This window comes from Indicator indicator, chromosome 1 (genome assembly GCF_027791375.1).
Source record: "Indicator indicator isolate 239-I01 chromosome 1, UM_Iind_1.1, whole genome shotgun sequence".
NCBI lineage: Eukaryota > Metazoa > Chordata > Aves > Piciformes > Indicatoridae > Indicator > Indicator indicator.
The window spans coordinates 130581345-130597667 of record NC_072010.1 but is presented as its reverse complement, the minus strand read 5'-3'; the positions used below and the strand labels follow the sequence as shown (position 1 = coordinate 130597667).

The 16323-nt window shown below is 53.7% G+C and overlaps 1 protein-coding gene across 1 annotated transcript in view; it reads right to left on the bottom strand.

The window, feature by feature from the left end:
• The window catches only part of CTPS2 (CTP synthase 2), a 41597-nt gene that overhangs the window by 11294 nt on the left and 13980 nt on the right, over positions 1 to 16323 (bottom strand). The window contains exons 9-12 of the mRNA XM_054397233.1: positions 16129 to 16217; positions 15123 to 15217; positions 14203 to 14265; positions 12716 to 12759 (exon numbers count right to left, since the gene is read on the bottom strand). Of these exons, the coding sequence (XP_054253208.1) occupies positions 12716 to 12759; positions 14203 to 14265; positions 15123 to 15217; positions 16129 to 16217 (291 nt within the window). The remainder of the gene's footprint in view (positions 1 to 12715; positions 12760 to 14202; positions 14266 to 15122; positions 15218 to 16128; positions 16218 to 16323) is intronic.

Here is a 16323-nt window from a genome sequence, read left to right as displayed (position 1 = left end):
TCTGCTGCTCGGGGCTGAGCTTAGAATCACAGAGTGGGTTGGGTTGGGCTGGGTTGAGCTGAGTTGAGTTGGGTTGGGTTGGGTTGGGTTGGGTTGGGTTGGGTTGGGTTGGGTTGGGTTCGGTTGGAAGGGACCTCCAAAGCTCATCCAGCCCAACCCCCCTGCAGTCATCAGGGACATCCTCCATTAGAGCAGCTTGCTCAGAGCCTAGTTGAGCCTCACAGTATGAAATACCTTCTCCTCACATTCAGGGCAAGGATGGGAGATAAATAAATACAGTGCTAAGAAAACTGAAAGCCTTATCTAATAAAAAAGTCTTCCCTTTGGGGCAGCCTCTCTGTTATCCTTCTGCCTTGCTTCCAACTAAATTCCAGATAATCTGATAGAGGAGCAGAGTATTTATTAAAAATTAAGCTTTAGATTTATTCTTTATTCTTGCTTATTCTCCTCCACTGAAGCCATTCCAAAGCCCCCTGGATGTGAGCCTCCTGTGTGAGCTGCCCTGGGTGCTGCTGCTCTGGCAGGGGGATTGGACTGGGTGCTCTCTGGAGGTCCCTTCCAACCCCTCACATTCTGTGATTCTGTGATTTTTAATTAAATTCTCATAGTTCAGAAGACAAACCCCCTGACCACTCACATCTCATTAAGGCCATCCTCTGATACAACACTGCAGATGATTTGAGGTTGAGGGGTTTTTTGTCTCTTAGGCACACTTAGCTCCACTCCTGGAGGTCTCTAAGGCTGTTACAAGAAGAGCGGAAGTCCCCAGCTGGTGTACATTGCCTGCCCTTTGTCCCTCTGCTCTGCTCTGCTCTGCTCTGGTGAAGGCTGCCCAGGGAGGTGGTGGGGTTGATGTCCCTGGAGGTGTTTAAAAAAAGCCTGCATGAGGCAATTAGTGCCATGGGCTCGTTGATTAGATAGGGCTGGGTGATTGGTTGGACTTGATGACCTTGGAGGTCTCTTCCAACCTGGTTGATTCTATGACTCTGTGTGACCTCACCTGGACTACTGTGCCCAGCTATGGAACCCTCAACACAAGAGAGACCAGACCCAAATTTTTCAAGCCTGCCCCTGGGGAGGTTCTGCAGCCCTCTGATCATCTTTGTGGCCTCCTCTGGACCCTCTCCAGCAGTTCCAGGTCCCTCTTGTGCTGGGGAACCCAGAACTGGAGGCAGTGCTGCAGGTGGGGTCTGAGCAGAGCAGAGCAGAGGGGCAGAATCCCCTCCCTGTGCTGCTGCTCTCCCTGCTCTGGATGCAGCCCGGCACACAGCAAAGACCTCATTGCATTGCTGCATGTGCCAAGGCTCAGAATGTGGGAGGACAAAACCCTTCTGTCCCTTAAAGCTGCCTGACTAACACAGAACATCTCAGCAGCAGGTGGTGTGGCAGACATGCCCCAGTGGCAGCAGAGGCTGACACACAGCCCCAGTGAACACATCCCCAGGTGGGAGCTGGCCCCACAGCACACAGCACTCTGAATCACTCAGCCCTGCAGCACCCACACCCAGCCCTGCTGAGGAGACACTTTCCATGTCACACTAGGTACATGTCAGCAGGGAGGGCCTGGGAGAAGTTGAGGTTTAACTGGGGAGGTGAGACATCCCTTCCACAGCTCAGCATGGAGCTTCTGCACTGACAGCTCCAACACAGGGAATGCAGCACCTGTGACACATAAAGGATTTCACAGCTCAGCCTCAACCTCCATCAACCACTTCTGTACCCCAGGCTGCCTGCAAAGGCTGAGCACAGTTTGCTCAGCTTCTCAACTCTGCCCCCATTTCTGGGGTCCCCAGCAGGAGAAGGACACAGAGCTGCTGGAGAGAGGCCAGAGGAGGCCACAAAGATGATGCAAGGGCTGGAGCAGCTCTGCTGTGAGCACAGGCTGAGGGAGCTGGGGGTGTGCAGCCTGCAGAGGAGAAGGCTCCAGGGGCACCTCAGAGCTGCCTGCCAGGACCTGAAGGGATCCTGCAGGAAGGCTACAGAGGGACTTTTGCTGAGGGGGTCTGGAGACAGGCCAAGGGGAATGGTTTGAAGCTGAGGCAGAGCAGGGTTAGAGTGGAGCTGAGGAAGAAGTTGTTGGGTGTGAGAGTGGTGAGAGTCTGGCACAGGCTGCCCAGGGAGGCTGTGGCTGCCTCCTGCCTGGGGGTGTTCAGCTGAGTCTAGTTGAGAGGTGTCCCTGGGCATGGAGGGGAGGTTGGAGGAGCTGAGCTCTGAGGTCCCTTGACAGAGGACATTTCTATCCTTCAGTCAGGCCTCACAGAGATTCCTCAGCCAGCTTCAAAGGAGTTAGGCTCACAGTGGTGCTGCTACAACAAAATAGACTGAAGAAGGTGGAAAAGTACAGGAGGGTGAGGGAGTTAACCCATCATCAGAGGATTAAGCTGGATGACTGAGAGTGTTGCTGCCCTCAGATGACAGTCTCACCCCTGTGGAAGGTGTCCTGTCCTTCCCTGCCATGGCAGTGAGTGGCAAAGAAACCCTCTTGCAGACCAACCCAATTAATAGTGAAGCATCTTAAGGTAAACAAGGAGCAGAGAGTCACCACTCAGCCATCCATGGTGGTAGGAAGGATGTGACAAAAGCAAGAGGGAGCACCTGACCCACCCAATCCCCCTTAATCCATTGTCAAATCTGCATGAAGACCTTGTGACTACCATCATAGAGTGCTTTGGGTTGGAAGGGCATCCAAAGGGCATCCAAAGGGCATCCAGTCCAACCCCCTGCACTCAGCAGGGACATCCTCCACTAGAGCAGGTTGCTCACAGCCTTCTCCAGCCTCCCCTTCAACATCTCCAGCCATGGGGCCTCAGCTCCCTTGTTGGCCAACCTCTTGCAGTGTTGCAGCAGCCTCCTGCTTCACAACTTGTTCCTCACATCCAATCTCAATCTGCTCTGCTCTCATTTCAAACCCTTGTCCCTCCTCCTGTCCCTGCAGCCCCTTGGGAACAGTCCCTCTGCAGCCTTCTTGGAGCTCATTCAGGTCCTGGCAGGCTGCTCTGAGGTGTGCCTGGAGCCTTCTCTTCTCCAGGCTGAACATCCCCAGCTCCCTCAGCCTGTGCTCACAGCAGAGCTGCTCCAGCTCCCTAATCATATTTGTGGCCTCCTCTGGAGCTGCTCCATCAGGTCCATGTCCTTCCTGTGCTGAGGGCTCCAGAGCTGGACACAGCCCTGCAGGTGAGGTCTGCCCAGAGCAGAGGGGCACGATCCTCTCTCTCCAGCTCTGGCAATGGGCACTGGCTGCCTGGGGCTGCCATTGGCTTTCTGTGCTGCCAGTGCCCATTGCTGCCTCCTGTCCAGCACTCCCAAGTCCTTCTCTGCAGTGCTGCTCTCAATCTCCTCATTCCCCAGCCTGGATTGATGTCAGTTTTCCCAGACCCAGCTGCAGGACCTTGCACTTTGCCTTACTGAACCTGATGAGATTCTCCTCAGTCCACCTCCCCCTCCAGCCTGCCCAGGCACCAAGCTTTGTTGTCTGCCTCCTAGCACAGAAGGAGCAGCTTTGGTGGCAGGGTTCTGCTGCCTCTTCCTGGCTGTATCAGCCCAGATCAGTTTGTGCCATAATGGAGCCAGCTTTGCCCTGGGCTAGAGCTGAAACTGACATCTTTATTGCAGCTGAGATGCAAAGCCACCAGCAATAAAAGAGCTGAGGTGATGTGGTGCAAGTCTGCTGAGGGCTGGACAGCACACACATGTCCCTGTGCTGACTGCAGGTCATTCTCTACCTGCAGATTCAGTGTTCACACACAAGGGGCTGGTGCTGAGCCCTAGGAAATCGTTTTGCTGGAGTGCTGGGGAGCAAGCAACTCCTCTCAGCTTGTGGAGGAAGAGAACACAAGCTGCAGGCAGGGCTGAACTTGGGGCACTGCTGCTAGAGGTAGGAGTGGTGGTGCTAGACAGACATCCATGGACCTGGACAGGCTGCAGAGGTGAGCCCAGGTGAACCTTGTGAGGTTCAACAACAGCAAGTGCAGGGTTCTGCAGCTGGGTCAGAGCAATCCTCACTGTCAGTGCAGGCTGGGGGAGGAGGTGATAGAGAGCAGCCCTGTGGAAAAGCACTTGGGGGTGCTGGTGGGTGAGAAGCTGATGAAAACACTCCCCAGGAGCCAGCAATGGTCCCTGGTAGCCCAGAGCCAGCTGTGTGCTGAGCTGCATCCAGAGCAGGGAGAGCAGCAGCACAGGGAGGGGATTCTGCCCCTCTGCTCTGCTCTGCTCTGCTCTGACCCCACCTGCAGCACTGCCTCCAGTTCTGGGGACCCCAGCACAAGAGGGACCTGGAACTGCTGGAGAGGCTCCAGAGGAAGCCATGAAGATGCTCAGAGGGCTGGAGAACCTCCCCTGTGGGGACAGGCTGAGAGAGTTGGGACTGTTCAGCCTGGAGAAGAGAAGGCTCTAGGGAGACCTTAGAGCAACCTTCCAGTACCTGAAGGGGGCTACAAGAAAGCTGGGAAGGGAATTTTGCCAAGGGCTGGGAGTGACAGGACAAGGGGAATGGCTTTATGCTGGAAGAGGAGAGATTGAGACTGGAGATTAAGAAGAAATTCTTTAGAGTGAGGCTGGTAACACTCTGGAATTGCCCAGAGAGGCTGTGGCTGCCTCCTCCCTGGAGGTGTTCAAGGCAGGGGGCTGGCAACTAGATGATCTTCAAGGTCCCTCCCAACCTACCCATTGCATGCACCTATGAGAACGACAAAGAGTTAGGGGATCAAGCTACAAATCCCAGCTCTGTCCTTCATGCAGAGAGCCTCTCACACACTGCAGTGCCTGCTGGACAGAGCTGGGGTCAGGAGGAGTTCACCCCAGACCTGGCAGGCAGTTCTTGTGCAACTCTTGAGCAGCTCACCAAGGTTTCCAGACACTGGTGCCTCACTTCCACTGCAAGATGCTTCAGTGAAACTGGTTATGCTGTTTTGCAATGAGCTGGTGCTCTTTAATGGCCCTTAACACGTGAATGAGGCTAATGTGCTCAATTCCTTGAGCTGTGATCCCTGGAAATGCAATTCTTCTGCTGGGCTACTGAGCATCCTCCTGATCTGTCTTCAGGGAATAAAAGTGCCTTTGGCACCAGCAAAGAGGAGTGGTTTAGAATATTTGGGGAACAAAACCAGGTTTGCAGATACTGCAGTGTCACCAGTCCCCATCACACAGCTGCCTGGCACTGCTTCCACAGAGCACACAGCAGCAAGCATGGAGAGACTGCCACAGGCAGAGGCTGCAGCCAAGGAGAATCAGCAGATGCGGAGCAGAAGCTTTAGCAGAGCCCTGGTGATGCACTGCTACTAAATCACAGAATGGCTCAGGCTGGAAGGGACCTCAGGGCTCATCCCCTCCAACCTCCCCACCATGCCCAGGGACACCTCTCAACTAGACTCAGCTGCTCAAGGTCTCATCCAGCCTGGCCTTCAGCATCCCCAGGCAGGAGGCAGCCACAGCCTCCCTGGGCAGCCTGTGCCAGAGTCTCTCTCCCTGAAGTGCCCTGGAGCCTTCTCTTCTGCAGGCTGCACACCCCCAGCTCCTTCAGCCTGTGCTCACAGCAGAGCTGCTCCAGCCCTTGGATCATCTTTGTGGCCTCCTCTGGACTCTCTCCAGCAGCTCTGTGTCCCTCTCCTGCTGGGGACCCCAGAGCTGGAGGCAGGATTGGAGCTGAGGTCTGAGCAGAGCTGTGTTAGTGTGAACTGAAATTCTTCCCCACCAACAAGTAACCAGGCTAGCTCAGTCTGGAAGCAAATGAAGGTTGTATTTACAAGCAGAGTCTAAAATCTACGATGAAATGCAATGAATATGTACAAATATACAAAATTCACAACATTCACAAATATATACAATCAACAGAAAAAGCACAACCGATCTCCCTTTGCTTCCCCCCAAGGGGACCTTCCCAAAGGGGCCTCTCCCTCTCCCAGGAGCTTCCCCCCAGACCCCCCTGGACAGAGAAGCAGAGTTAGGTAATCAGAAAGTTGTTAACTTAGCTGCCAAGGTCAGTGTGTTATCTTCAGCCAGAAGGGAAGAAGAAACAGCAGCCAGACAGCCCAGCAACTGCCCCCACTGCAGAACGCAGAATGTGCAGAGTGCCTACTTTGTTTTGGGTAATAGTTCTTAAACATTTCTATCTATCCAATGGAAGTGTTTAGAACAATCAGTATTTTGCTTTCTTACACCCAATAGTGACTTATTTACATTCTTTCACTTTCTCTGTTCTGAACTTTGCAAGGAAAAATTAAAAAGACAGTTTCAAACCATCACAAGAGCTGAGTGAAGGGACAGAATCCTCTGTCCTGCCCTGCTGCCCACACTTCTCTTGCACAGGACTCCACCATTCACCAAAGGTGGCAGACAGGATGGAAGGAGGAGAGAGATGCTTGGCTCTCCTTTGGTTTGTGGTAGGCAGAGGAGAATGATTGTCTTGTGATTATCTTCTGGCCATGGATGGCCACAGAGTTCATGCCCAGCTGGGTGCAGAGCGCTTGCCCTAACCCATACAATGTATTCCAGAACAGGACTCCCAGTCTTGCTTGTACCACTACCACCATCCTCTGCAGCAGCAGCAGAGGTTCTCTTCTGGTGATGCCAGCAGCAGCTCCCACTTTGCTGTTGAGCCAAAAAGCAAACACAGCAGAAAGTGCATTTCCAGACTCATCCCTCAGCTGGCCTGCACCTGACAGGGTGCAAAAACTCTGGGAAAGATCGGACAGGAATTCCTGTGCAGGGTTATTTACAGACATTCAGATCCAAAGCTACACCACAGGCCACAGAGGAGAGCGCAGCACACACAAAACCAACACACTGAACGAGCTGGAGCCAAAGGGAAGCTGGAGAAGTCCCAGAGGAGCAGCACAGAAGGTACCAAACCAAACCACTCAAGAGTTCAACCCTTTCCCTAAGTCCCCTCATGAAGCATTCTGTAATGAAATTGTTTCATGGTTAAGTGCTGATCACCTTCAGCTCCTGACAGGCATGCAGGGTGGCAACCACACAACTTCCCCTGCCCCATGCCCTTCATATATGGCTCAGTCTTCAGGGACTGGTAAGAAACATTTTCTACTCAGCAAGATGCTGACTGTGAATTCATTCCCTTAGAGAGGGGCTAGGTTTGAGGGCTTTACTGTTTGGTTGTTTTGAAGACAGTGGAGCCAACATCTCACAAAAATCACAGAGTGTGAGGGGCTGGAAGGGACCTCCAGAGAGCAGCCATCCAAGCCCCCTGCCAGAGCAGCAGCACCCAGGGCAGCTCACACAGGAACACAGCCAGGGGGCTTTGCAATGGCTCCAGACAAGGAGACTCCACAACCTCTCTGGGCAGCCTGCTCCAGCCCTCTGCCACCCTCACAGCCAAAAAGCTTTCCCTTCTCTTGCCCTGGCACCTCCTCTGCTCCAGCTGGCACCCAGTGCCCCTTGTGCTGTCCTTGGCCAGCCCTGAGCAGAGCCTGGCTCTGTCCTCCCCACACTGCCCTGCACATCTTTCTCCCCAGCACTGAGGGCAGCCCTCAGGCTCCTCTGCTCCCAGCTCCAAGCCCCAGCTCCCTCAGCCTGGCCTCACAGGGAGATCTTCCACTGCCTGCAGCAGCTTGGGGGCTCTGCCATGGACTCTCTCCAGCACTTCCCTCAGCTCCTTCTTCACCTGAGGGGCCCAGAGCTGGACACAAGGTTCCAGATGTGGCTTTAGCAGGGCATAGCAGAGGGACAGGAGAACCTCTCTGACCTCCTCCCCACAGCCCTTCCGATGCAGCCCAGGATGCCCTTGGCCTTCTTGGCTACCAGGGCACATTGCTGGCTCAGGGGCATCCTCCTGCCCACCAGCACCCCCAGCTCCCTTTCCTCAGTGCTGCTCCCCAACAGCTCAGTCCCCAATCCCTCCTGCTCCATGGGGCTGGTTTTTCCCACATTGAAAGCTCCTGGCCTTCTTGTAAGATTAAAAAAATGACTCATTTCTGCTACTGAAGTATCTTCTTCCTCTGACACCTGAAAACAATCAAACTGGTGCACTGACTCAGGGACAAATGACAGTTTCATAATTAGGGTGGAGCATGCAAGCAACTATAAAGGTTGCCAGCCTGAGACTCTCACTTCTGCTGGACACATTTGGAAGCTCTGGATTGGGAGTGAGGTAAGCACAACCTCAACAAATTGAGTGCTTAGAGCCTTTGAAGCTAACTGAGATTGGTTTTATTTCTTGGGAGTGTTGACCCAGTTTCACAGGGAAAAAACCCAACAAGCCTCCTTTCATCCAGGTTGTATTTGCTTTGCTCTGCTCAAACCTCACCTCCAATCCTGCCTCCAGCTCTGGGGTCCCCAGCAGGAGAAGGACACAGAGATGCTGGAGGGGGACCAGAGGAGGCCACAAAGATGATCCAAGGGCTGGAGCAGCTCTGCTGTGAGCACAGGCTGAGGGAGCTGGGGATGTGCAGCCTGCAGAAGAGAAGGCTCCAGGGACACCTCAGAGCTGCCTGCCAGGACCTGAAGGGATCCTGCAGGAAGGCTGCAGAGGGACTTTCGATGAGGGGGTCTGGAGACAGGCCAAGGGGGAATGGTTTGAAGCTGAGGCAGAGCAGGGTTAGAGTGGAGCTGAGGAAGAAGTTGTTGAGTGTGAGGCTGGTGAGAGTCTGACACAGGCTGCCCAGGGAGGCTGTGGCTGCCTCCTGCCTGGGGGTGCTGAAGGCCAGGCTGGATGAGACCTTGAGCAGCTGAGTCTAGCTGAGAGGTGTCCCTGGGCATGGAGGAGAGGTTGGAGATGAGCTCTGAGGTCCCTTCCAGCCTGAGCCACTCCAGGCCTCTCTGATGTGAATTTTGTCCCAGGGTGGTTACAGAGCAATGACCATGGCTCAGATGTATTTCCTAAGGGTGATGCAGAGTTTTGCTCTTGTCCCCTTTGTTTGCAGCTCCTCTCCAAGACAACAGCAGCTCAGCATGGAGCATTTACTCAATGATAACCTCCTGAAGACTTTCACCCAGTATGCTCTGATGGAGGGCAGCACCAGTGCCCTCTCCATTGGTGGGCTGAAAAATCTGCTTCAGAATCAGTTTGCACAGTACCTGAAGGTAAGCTCCACTCTGGTTATAGTCACTGTGCTGCTTCTGAGCTGGAGAGGAAAAGGGCCATACAGGCAGAATGCTGCAAGGCAGAGGATTCTTTATCATTTCTTATTCCTTACATTAGACAGTGGGAAGAAATTCTTTACTGTGACTGTGGAGTGGCACTGGACAGGGCAGTGCAGAGAAGCTGTGGGTGCTGCCTCCCTGGAAGTGCTCAAGGTCAGGCTTTGAGCCTGGGTGAGGGGATTGAGTGGACCCTCAGCCAGTTTGCTGATGATACCAAAGTTGGGGGGAGGGATGGGGGACACCCATCAGGCTGTGCTGCCATCCAAAGGGATCTGGACCTCATCAGGTTCAACAAGTGCAGAGTCCTGCATTTGGAGAGGAACAACCCCAGGCACGAGGACAGACTAGAGGTCATCCTGTTGGAAAGCAGCTCCATGGAGAGAGACCTTGGAGTGCTGGTGGGCAGCAAGTTCTGCAGGGGACAGCAATGTGCCCTTGTGGCCAAGAGAGCCAATGGGATCCTGGGGGGCAGCAAGAAAAGTGTGGCAGCAGGGCTGGGGAGGTTCTGCTGCCCCTTTGCTCTGCCCTGCTGAGACCACCCCTGCAATCCTGTGTCCAGTTTGGGGCTCCCCACGTCAAGAGAGACAGAGACCTGCTGAAGAGAGTCCAAGGGAGAGCCAGGAGGATGCTTAGGGGACTTGAGCATCTCCCCTGGAAAGAGAGACTGAGAGCCCTGGGGCTGTTTAGTGTGGAGAAAAGGCTGAGAGGGATCTGATCAATGTCTATCAATAGCTGAGGGCTGGGGGTCAGGATGCAGGTGCCAGGCTCTGTTTGGTGGTGCCCAGTGACAGGACAAGGAGCAGCAAGCACAAGCTGGAGCACAGGAGGTGCCACCTCAAGAGGAGGAGACACTGGTGTGTGGCGAGGGTGCTGGAGCCCTGGATCAGGCTGCCCAGAGAGGTTGTGGAGTCTCCTTGTCTGGAGCCATTGCAAAGCCCCCTGGCTGTGTTCCTGTGTGAGCTGCCCTGGGTGCTGCTGCTCTGGCAGGGGCTTGGACTGGATGCTCTCTGGAGGTCCCTTCCAAGCCCTGACGCTCTGTGGTTCTGTGATCTAACGTGACCAGGGATGTTATCACCACAAAGGTTTTTCCTTATGGCACCTCCTGTGCTGCTGGTGTCCTCCCAGGGGCACCACCAAATAGAGACCATCACCTTCATCCTAACACCCACCCCTAGCCCCAGCATCAGGAGGTTTGATGCACTCTCATCAGGCACAGCAAATGCAGAGAGCTGGCCACCTAAGTTAGGTTCAAGGCACTAGCAGGAATTTTTCACCAAGTGAATGCAGAGTGCCCAGGAAAAGTGGGGAAAAGGGGACAGAAAGAGACTGGCACACCCTGCTGCAAAGCCTCCAGCAGCAACACATCTCCAAATGGGGTTTGCAGGACCCAGGCTAGGCTCCAGTAATGAAGCAGGAGGTGGTGTCTGCACTAATTTGTCTTGGTGACTGTGCACATGCTGCAGCTACTGCCCCTGCTCCCTTCTCTGTGTTTCCCAAGGCTGAAGGAAGCTCCCTGGGCACTCCCTGATGCTGCTGATCTTATCTCTGGTAACCTTTCTGGCAGGAGATAGCAGGCACTGTATTTCCAGTGTAACCAGTAGAACTGGTAAATCAGGGAATGATGGAATGGCTCAGGCTGGAAAGGACCTCCCCACCATGCCCAGGGACACCTCTCAGCTACACTCAGCTGCTCAAGGTCTCATCCAGCCTGGCCTTCAGCACCCCCAGGCAGGAGGCAGCCACAGCCTCCCTGGGCAGCCTGTGCCAGACTCTCACCAGCCTCACACTCAACAACTTCTTCCTCAGCTCCACTCTAACCCTGCTCTGCCTCAGCTTCAAACCATTCCCCCTTGGCCTGGCTCCAGACCCCCTCAGCAAAAGTCCCTCTGCAGCCTTCCTGCAGGATCCCTTCAGGTCCTGGATACCAAACTACTGCAATACCACCAGCAAGGACTTCCAATACCTGCCTGTGACTGCCTGCATCCCTTCCTGGCAATGTTCCTCATAGGGAAATCGTTGTGACAATCACTCAGGTCTGGTGAGGAGCAGCTGAGGGAGCTGGGGCTGCTCAGCCTGGAGAAAAGGAGGCTAAAGGGAGAGCTCATTGCTCTCTACAACTCCCTGAGAGGAGGATGGAGTGAGGTGGGAGTTGGTCTCTTCTCCCAAGGAACAAGTCATAGGAGAAGAAACGGCCTCGAGTTGCACCAGGTTGGGTTTAGGTTGAGGATTAGAGGAAACTTCTTCCCTGAAAGGGTTCTCAAAGCCTGGCCCAGGCTGCCCAGGAGGTGGCTGAATGCCCATCCCTGGAGGTGTTTCAAAGAGGCAGATATGTGGTGCTGAGGGCCATGGCTTAGCCCCAGCCTTGGCAGAGTTAGAGAATGGTTGGACTGGATGAGCTTCAAGAGCTTTCCCAACCCAAATGATTTGTGATTCTGTGATTCTGCCATTTCATTCTCTCTTTCTTTCTCCTCTCCCTGTCACAACAGGACTCATTCTCACTTGACAACATCATCAAATCCCTGGACAAAAACAACGATGGCAGTGTCAGCTTCGATGAGTTTGTGATGCTCATTAAAAGGTTAACTGGAACAGGACCCTGAGGGGCCTGCCAGAAGGGCTGTGTCTGCTTTGAAGGAGAGGAGCCTGCCACTCCTCTGTGTGCTCTGGACCCCTACCCCACACATTGATCAGGATTTTAACCTGCACTGAATAAAGATTTCACAGATAACAAAAGCATGTCCTGCCTGCTCCTCTGCACACTTGCCAGCCACGTGTTCCAGCTGAGCCCAGAGCCAGGAGCTGCTCTGTGACATGGCAGGGAAGCTCAGCTGCAGCAAATGCTTTCTGCCTCCACTCCTCATCATGGCTTAGCAGGCAGGGGTAGATCAGCAAAACACATGGGGAACCAGTAGCACTGCTGGCACTGCCTGGCCAAAGGAGAAGTGGGGAGGGATGCCTGGGAGAAAGACTGAAGCGTGAAGGCATCTTGTGTCCAGGTCTGGGCCCCCCGGGTCAAGAAGGAGCACAGGGAAGTGCTGGAGAGAGTCCATGGCAGAGCCCGCAAGCTGCTGCAGGCAGTGGAAGATCTCCCTGTGAGGCCAGGCTGAGGGAGCTGGGGCTTGGAGCTTGGAGCAGAGGAGCCTGAGGGCTGCTCTCAGTGCTGGGGAGAAAGATGTGCAGGGCAGTGTGGGGAGGACAGAGCCAGGCTCTGCTCAGGGCTGGCCAAGGACAGCACAAGGGGCACTGGGTGCCAGCTGGAGCAGAGGAGGTGCCAGGGCAAGAGAAGGGAAAGCTTTTTGGCTGTGAGGGTGGCAGAGGGCTGGAGCAGGCTGCCCAGAGAGGTTGTGGAGTCTCCTTGTCTGGAGCCATTGCAAAGCCCCCTGGCTGTGTTCCTGTGTGAGCTGCCCTGGGTGCTGCTGCTCTGGCAGGGGCTTGGATGGATGCTCTCTGGAGGTCCCTTCCACCCCCTGTGACCCTGTGAATATACTGTGGCTAAGGACACAAACCATATGGCAACCTGTCAGCACAGCCTGAATCCACGCTTGACACAGAGCTGCCACCCTTGTTTCAGGAGCTGGGCTGACAAAACACATGCAGAAAGAACAAATCACTCAGTACTTACAACAGGGTTCTTTGTGTCTGGGTCAAATTCTGTAGAATTTGCATCTGAAACAGAAGTTGCAAACAAAACCAATACATTCCCATGGCCACCCCATTGGTCTGCACCCTCCACAGACTCATCCCAGCAGGCCTGAGGCACTTCAGGGCTTGTTTGCACTTAAGCTACAATCGTCTTGTGTGGACAGCTCCACACGGCACCACCTCTGCACCAGCCACAGGAAGCACTACCTCAGCCACACACAGGCCCTCTCCTACCTCCTAAAACTTTATTCTTCTCAGCTTAGTGGCAGAACTTCACTGTGAGCTAAATCTCTTCAGAGCACTACTGCAATTGCTATGGTTTGGCTGTTCCAGCTGATGGAAGCAAGTGAGAAAAACACTTTCACTTTTTTCACTCCTCACCACATGCAGACTCCAAGAAAGAGCCTATGGAGGGAACTGCAAGCACAGAGATCCTACTTGGGGAATCAAGAAGCAGGTTTTAAGAGATCTGCATCTCAGAATGGTCTGGGTTGGAAGGGAGCTCCAAAGGGCATCCAGTCCAACCCCCTGCACTCAGCAGGGACATCCTCCACTAGAGCAGGTTGCTCACAGCCTTCTCCAGCCTCACCTTCAACATCTCCAGCCATGGGGCCTCAGCTCCCTCCTTGGCCAACCTCTTGCAGTGTTGCAGCAGCCTCCTGCTGCACAACTTGTTCCTCACATCCAATCTCAATCTGCTCTGCTCTCCTTTCAAACCCTTGTCCCTGCTCCTGTCCCTGCAGCCCTTTGGGCACAGTCCCTCTTCAGCCTTCTTGGAGTCCCTTCAGGTCCTGGCAGGCTGCTCTGAGGTCTGCCTGCAGCCTTCTCTTCTCCAGGCTGAACACCCCCAGCTCCCTCAGCCTGTCCTCATAGCAGAGCTTCTCCAGCCCTCTGATCATCTTCATAACCTCCTCTGGACCCTCTCCATCAGGTTCATGTCCTTCCTGTGCTGAGGGCTCCAGAGCTGGACCCAGCCCTGCAGGTGAGGTCTCCCCAGAGCAGAGCAGAGGGGCAGGATCCTCTCTCTCCAGCTCTGGCCACACTGCTTTGGATGTAGCCCAGGCTGCCCTTGGCCTTCTGTGCTGCCAGTGCCCACTGATGGCTCCTGTCCAGCTTCTCCCCCACCAGGACCCCCAAGTCCTTCTCTGCAGGGCTGCTCTCAATCTCCTCACCCCCAGCCTGGACTGATATCAAGGGTTGCCCTGAACTAGGTGCAGGACCTTGCACTTTGCCTGACTGAACCTGATGAGATCCTCCTCTGCCCTCCTCTGCAGCCTGCCCAGGTCCTCTGGATGGCATCCCCCTTGTAGAGAAAGGGAGCCTTGGTGCTTGGCACTTGCACCATCATCACTTTCAGCTGAGAATCTAATGGTCATGAGATCCATGGAGTAGTTCTTGTAAGAGATACAGATCTGAGATGTAGAACAGAAGCTCTTTTGGGGCAGCCACACTCACACTGGGCCTCACCTTTCCAGTTCAAACAGTTTCTTGCAAATTCCACAACTGCCAACTGCATTCCCAGGCAAACTCCTAGGTGAGAAAACAAAAACAACAAAAAATCCCAGAATTTAACAGGACCAAGAGCAGGCCTGACCAAGTCTTTGCTGTTCTGTCTGAAACCTGGCTGCTTAGGTCCTGTGATTCTGTGCACTGCTGGCACCCAGTGTCAATCCACAGGCTCTCAAAACACCTCAACAACAAATGGTCGCTGAGTGCTAAACTCACTCTCCAAAGCTGGCCCATTGCAAAGAGCAGTGACACAATTATCTCTCAAAATGACCTTTTTCCCCCCTTCCCTCTATTTTAGCAATAATTACTGTAAAGGCAAACAGAAGCCAAACCCTGGGTACACCCAGATGTAAACTCTGCTCTGGCAACTGCTCCAAGCAGTCACTTGGGAAGCTGTTAAGAAAGGTGAAGCAGGAAGCAAAGCTTCAGAGGCCCTCACACAAACAGCATTTAGCTTCCAGGCCAGAGGGCAGCTTGACTCCCTGATGATTCTATCATTTAGACTTGCCCACAATAAAATCTACCAGGAAAGCAACAAAAATGACTGCATGTAGCAAATGTGCCCAAAGAGCCCTGGGTTCTGCACACGTATTCTGGGGTTGGTTTAATTACACTGAAAAGCAAAGACTCTCCACACAGCAAAGAAATCCTTTGGAGCCGGGAGAGCCTTTTGCTTCCTTCATTAAGTAGCAGATGTACTGCCCGACTATGAGCCTGGGCACTACTGACAAGACAAATATTCACCCCAGCAGATGTACTTCCCCAAGGCAAGATCCCTTCCTAGTGCCTGTTTGGTTGTTTGGCTTTTTTGGAACCTCAAATCAATTGGCTGGCAGAGCCCTTCCAACCCCAGGGCTTCCTGACTGCAATGATCTTACCAAGGAAAGGTTTTTTCTTTGTTCTTGCCCAAGAGATAGCTTGGATCTTGCCTTCTGTTCCTCTAATTCCAAACCCTCCTGGGACCAGAATGCCACTGTAACAAACACAGACAAAGCAACCAACATGGAAGATCAAGGCAGCAAAGCAAGTCCATACAAATTGAATCACAGAAAGGTTCAGGCTGAAAGGGACCTCAGAGCTCAGCTCTTCCAACCTCTCCACCATGCCCAGGGACACCTCTCAGCGACTCAGCTGCTCAAGACCTTCAACACCCCCAGGCAGGAGGCAGCCACAGCCTCCCTGGGCAGCCTGTGTCAGACTCTCACCAGCCTCACACTCAACAACTTCTTCCTCAGCTCCACTCTAACCCTGCTCTGCCTCAGCTTCAAACCATTCCCCTTTGGCCTGTCTCCAGACCCCCTCAGCAAAAATCCCTCTGCAGCCTCCCTGGAGGATTTCTGCCCAAGGAGGCTGTGGCTACCTCCTGCCTGGGGATATTCAAGGCCAGGCTGGATAAGGCCTTGAGCAGCTGAGTCTAGCTGAGAGGTGTCCCTGCCCCTGGTGTGGAGGTTGGAGCAGAGGAGCTCTGAGGTCCCTTCAACCTGAGCCATTCCAGGATTCCATGAACAGAGAGGCTTGCGGAGCATCAACAGCATTTACCAAGCTTTCATTTGTATTTTTTATTACTACTTTTCCCTCTGATGCACATTGACAAACCAAAATCTTTGGGCTGTGCTGTAAAGGAAGTCTACCTATGAAAAAAACCCCAAGCCCTAAACCCCAACAGCCAGGCAGCTGTAACTTGCCTGAAGAGATTAAAGCAGAGTGTGAGGACAGAGTATGTGTCCTGTGCCTGAAGCCTGTCCCCAGCCAGGCACATGAAGCCCTCTACTGAAGTAAGGGAAGCTTGGATGTGCTGCCAAATTCCTTACCACAGCATTTCTCATCCCATTAAAGAAAGGTCAGGGTCTGCACCTGAGATACAAACCACCCAGTGCCACTTACTCTGCTTTGCACAGCTTGTGCCATGCCTGATGGTACTTCACTGAGTTCTCTGCTTCTGTAGAGGGTTCAAGTTCTGTTGAATCTATGTACTGAGAGGAAAACAGCCAGTCAGCTCTTCTTCCAAGAAAGACCAGCACACACCACAGAACCAACTTTGGAACAGCACTAAGATAAACTGGGAGAGCTTCATTTCCC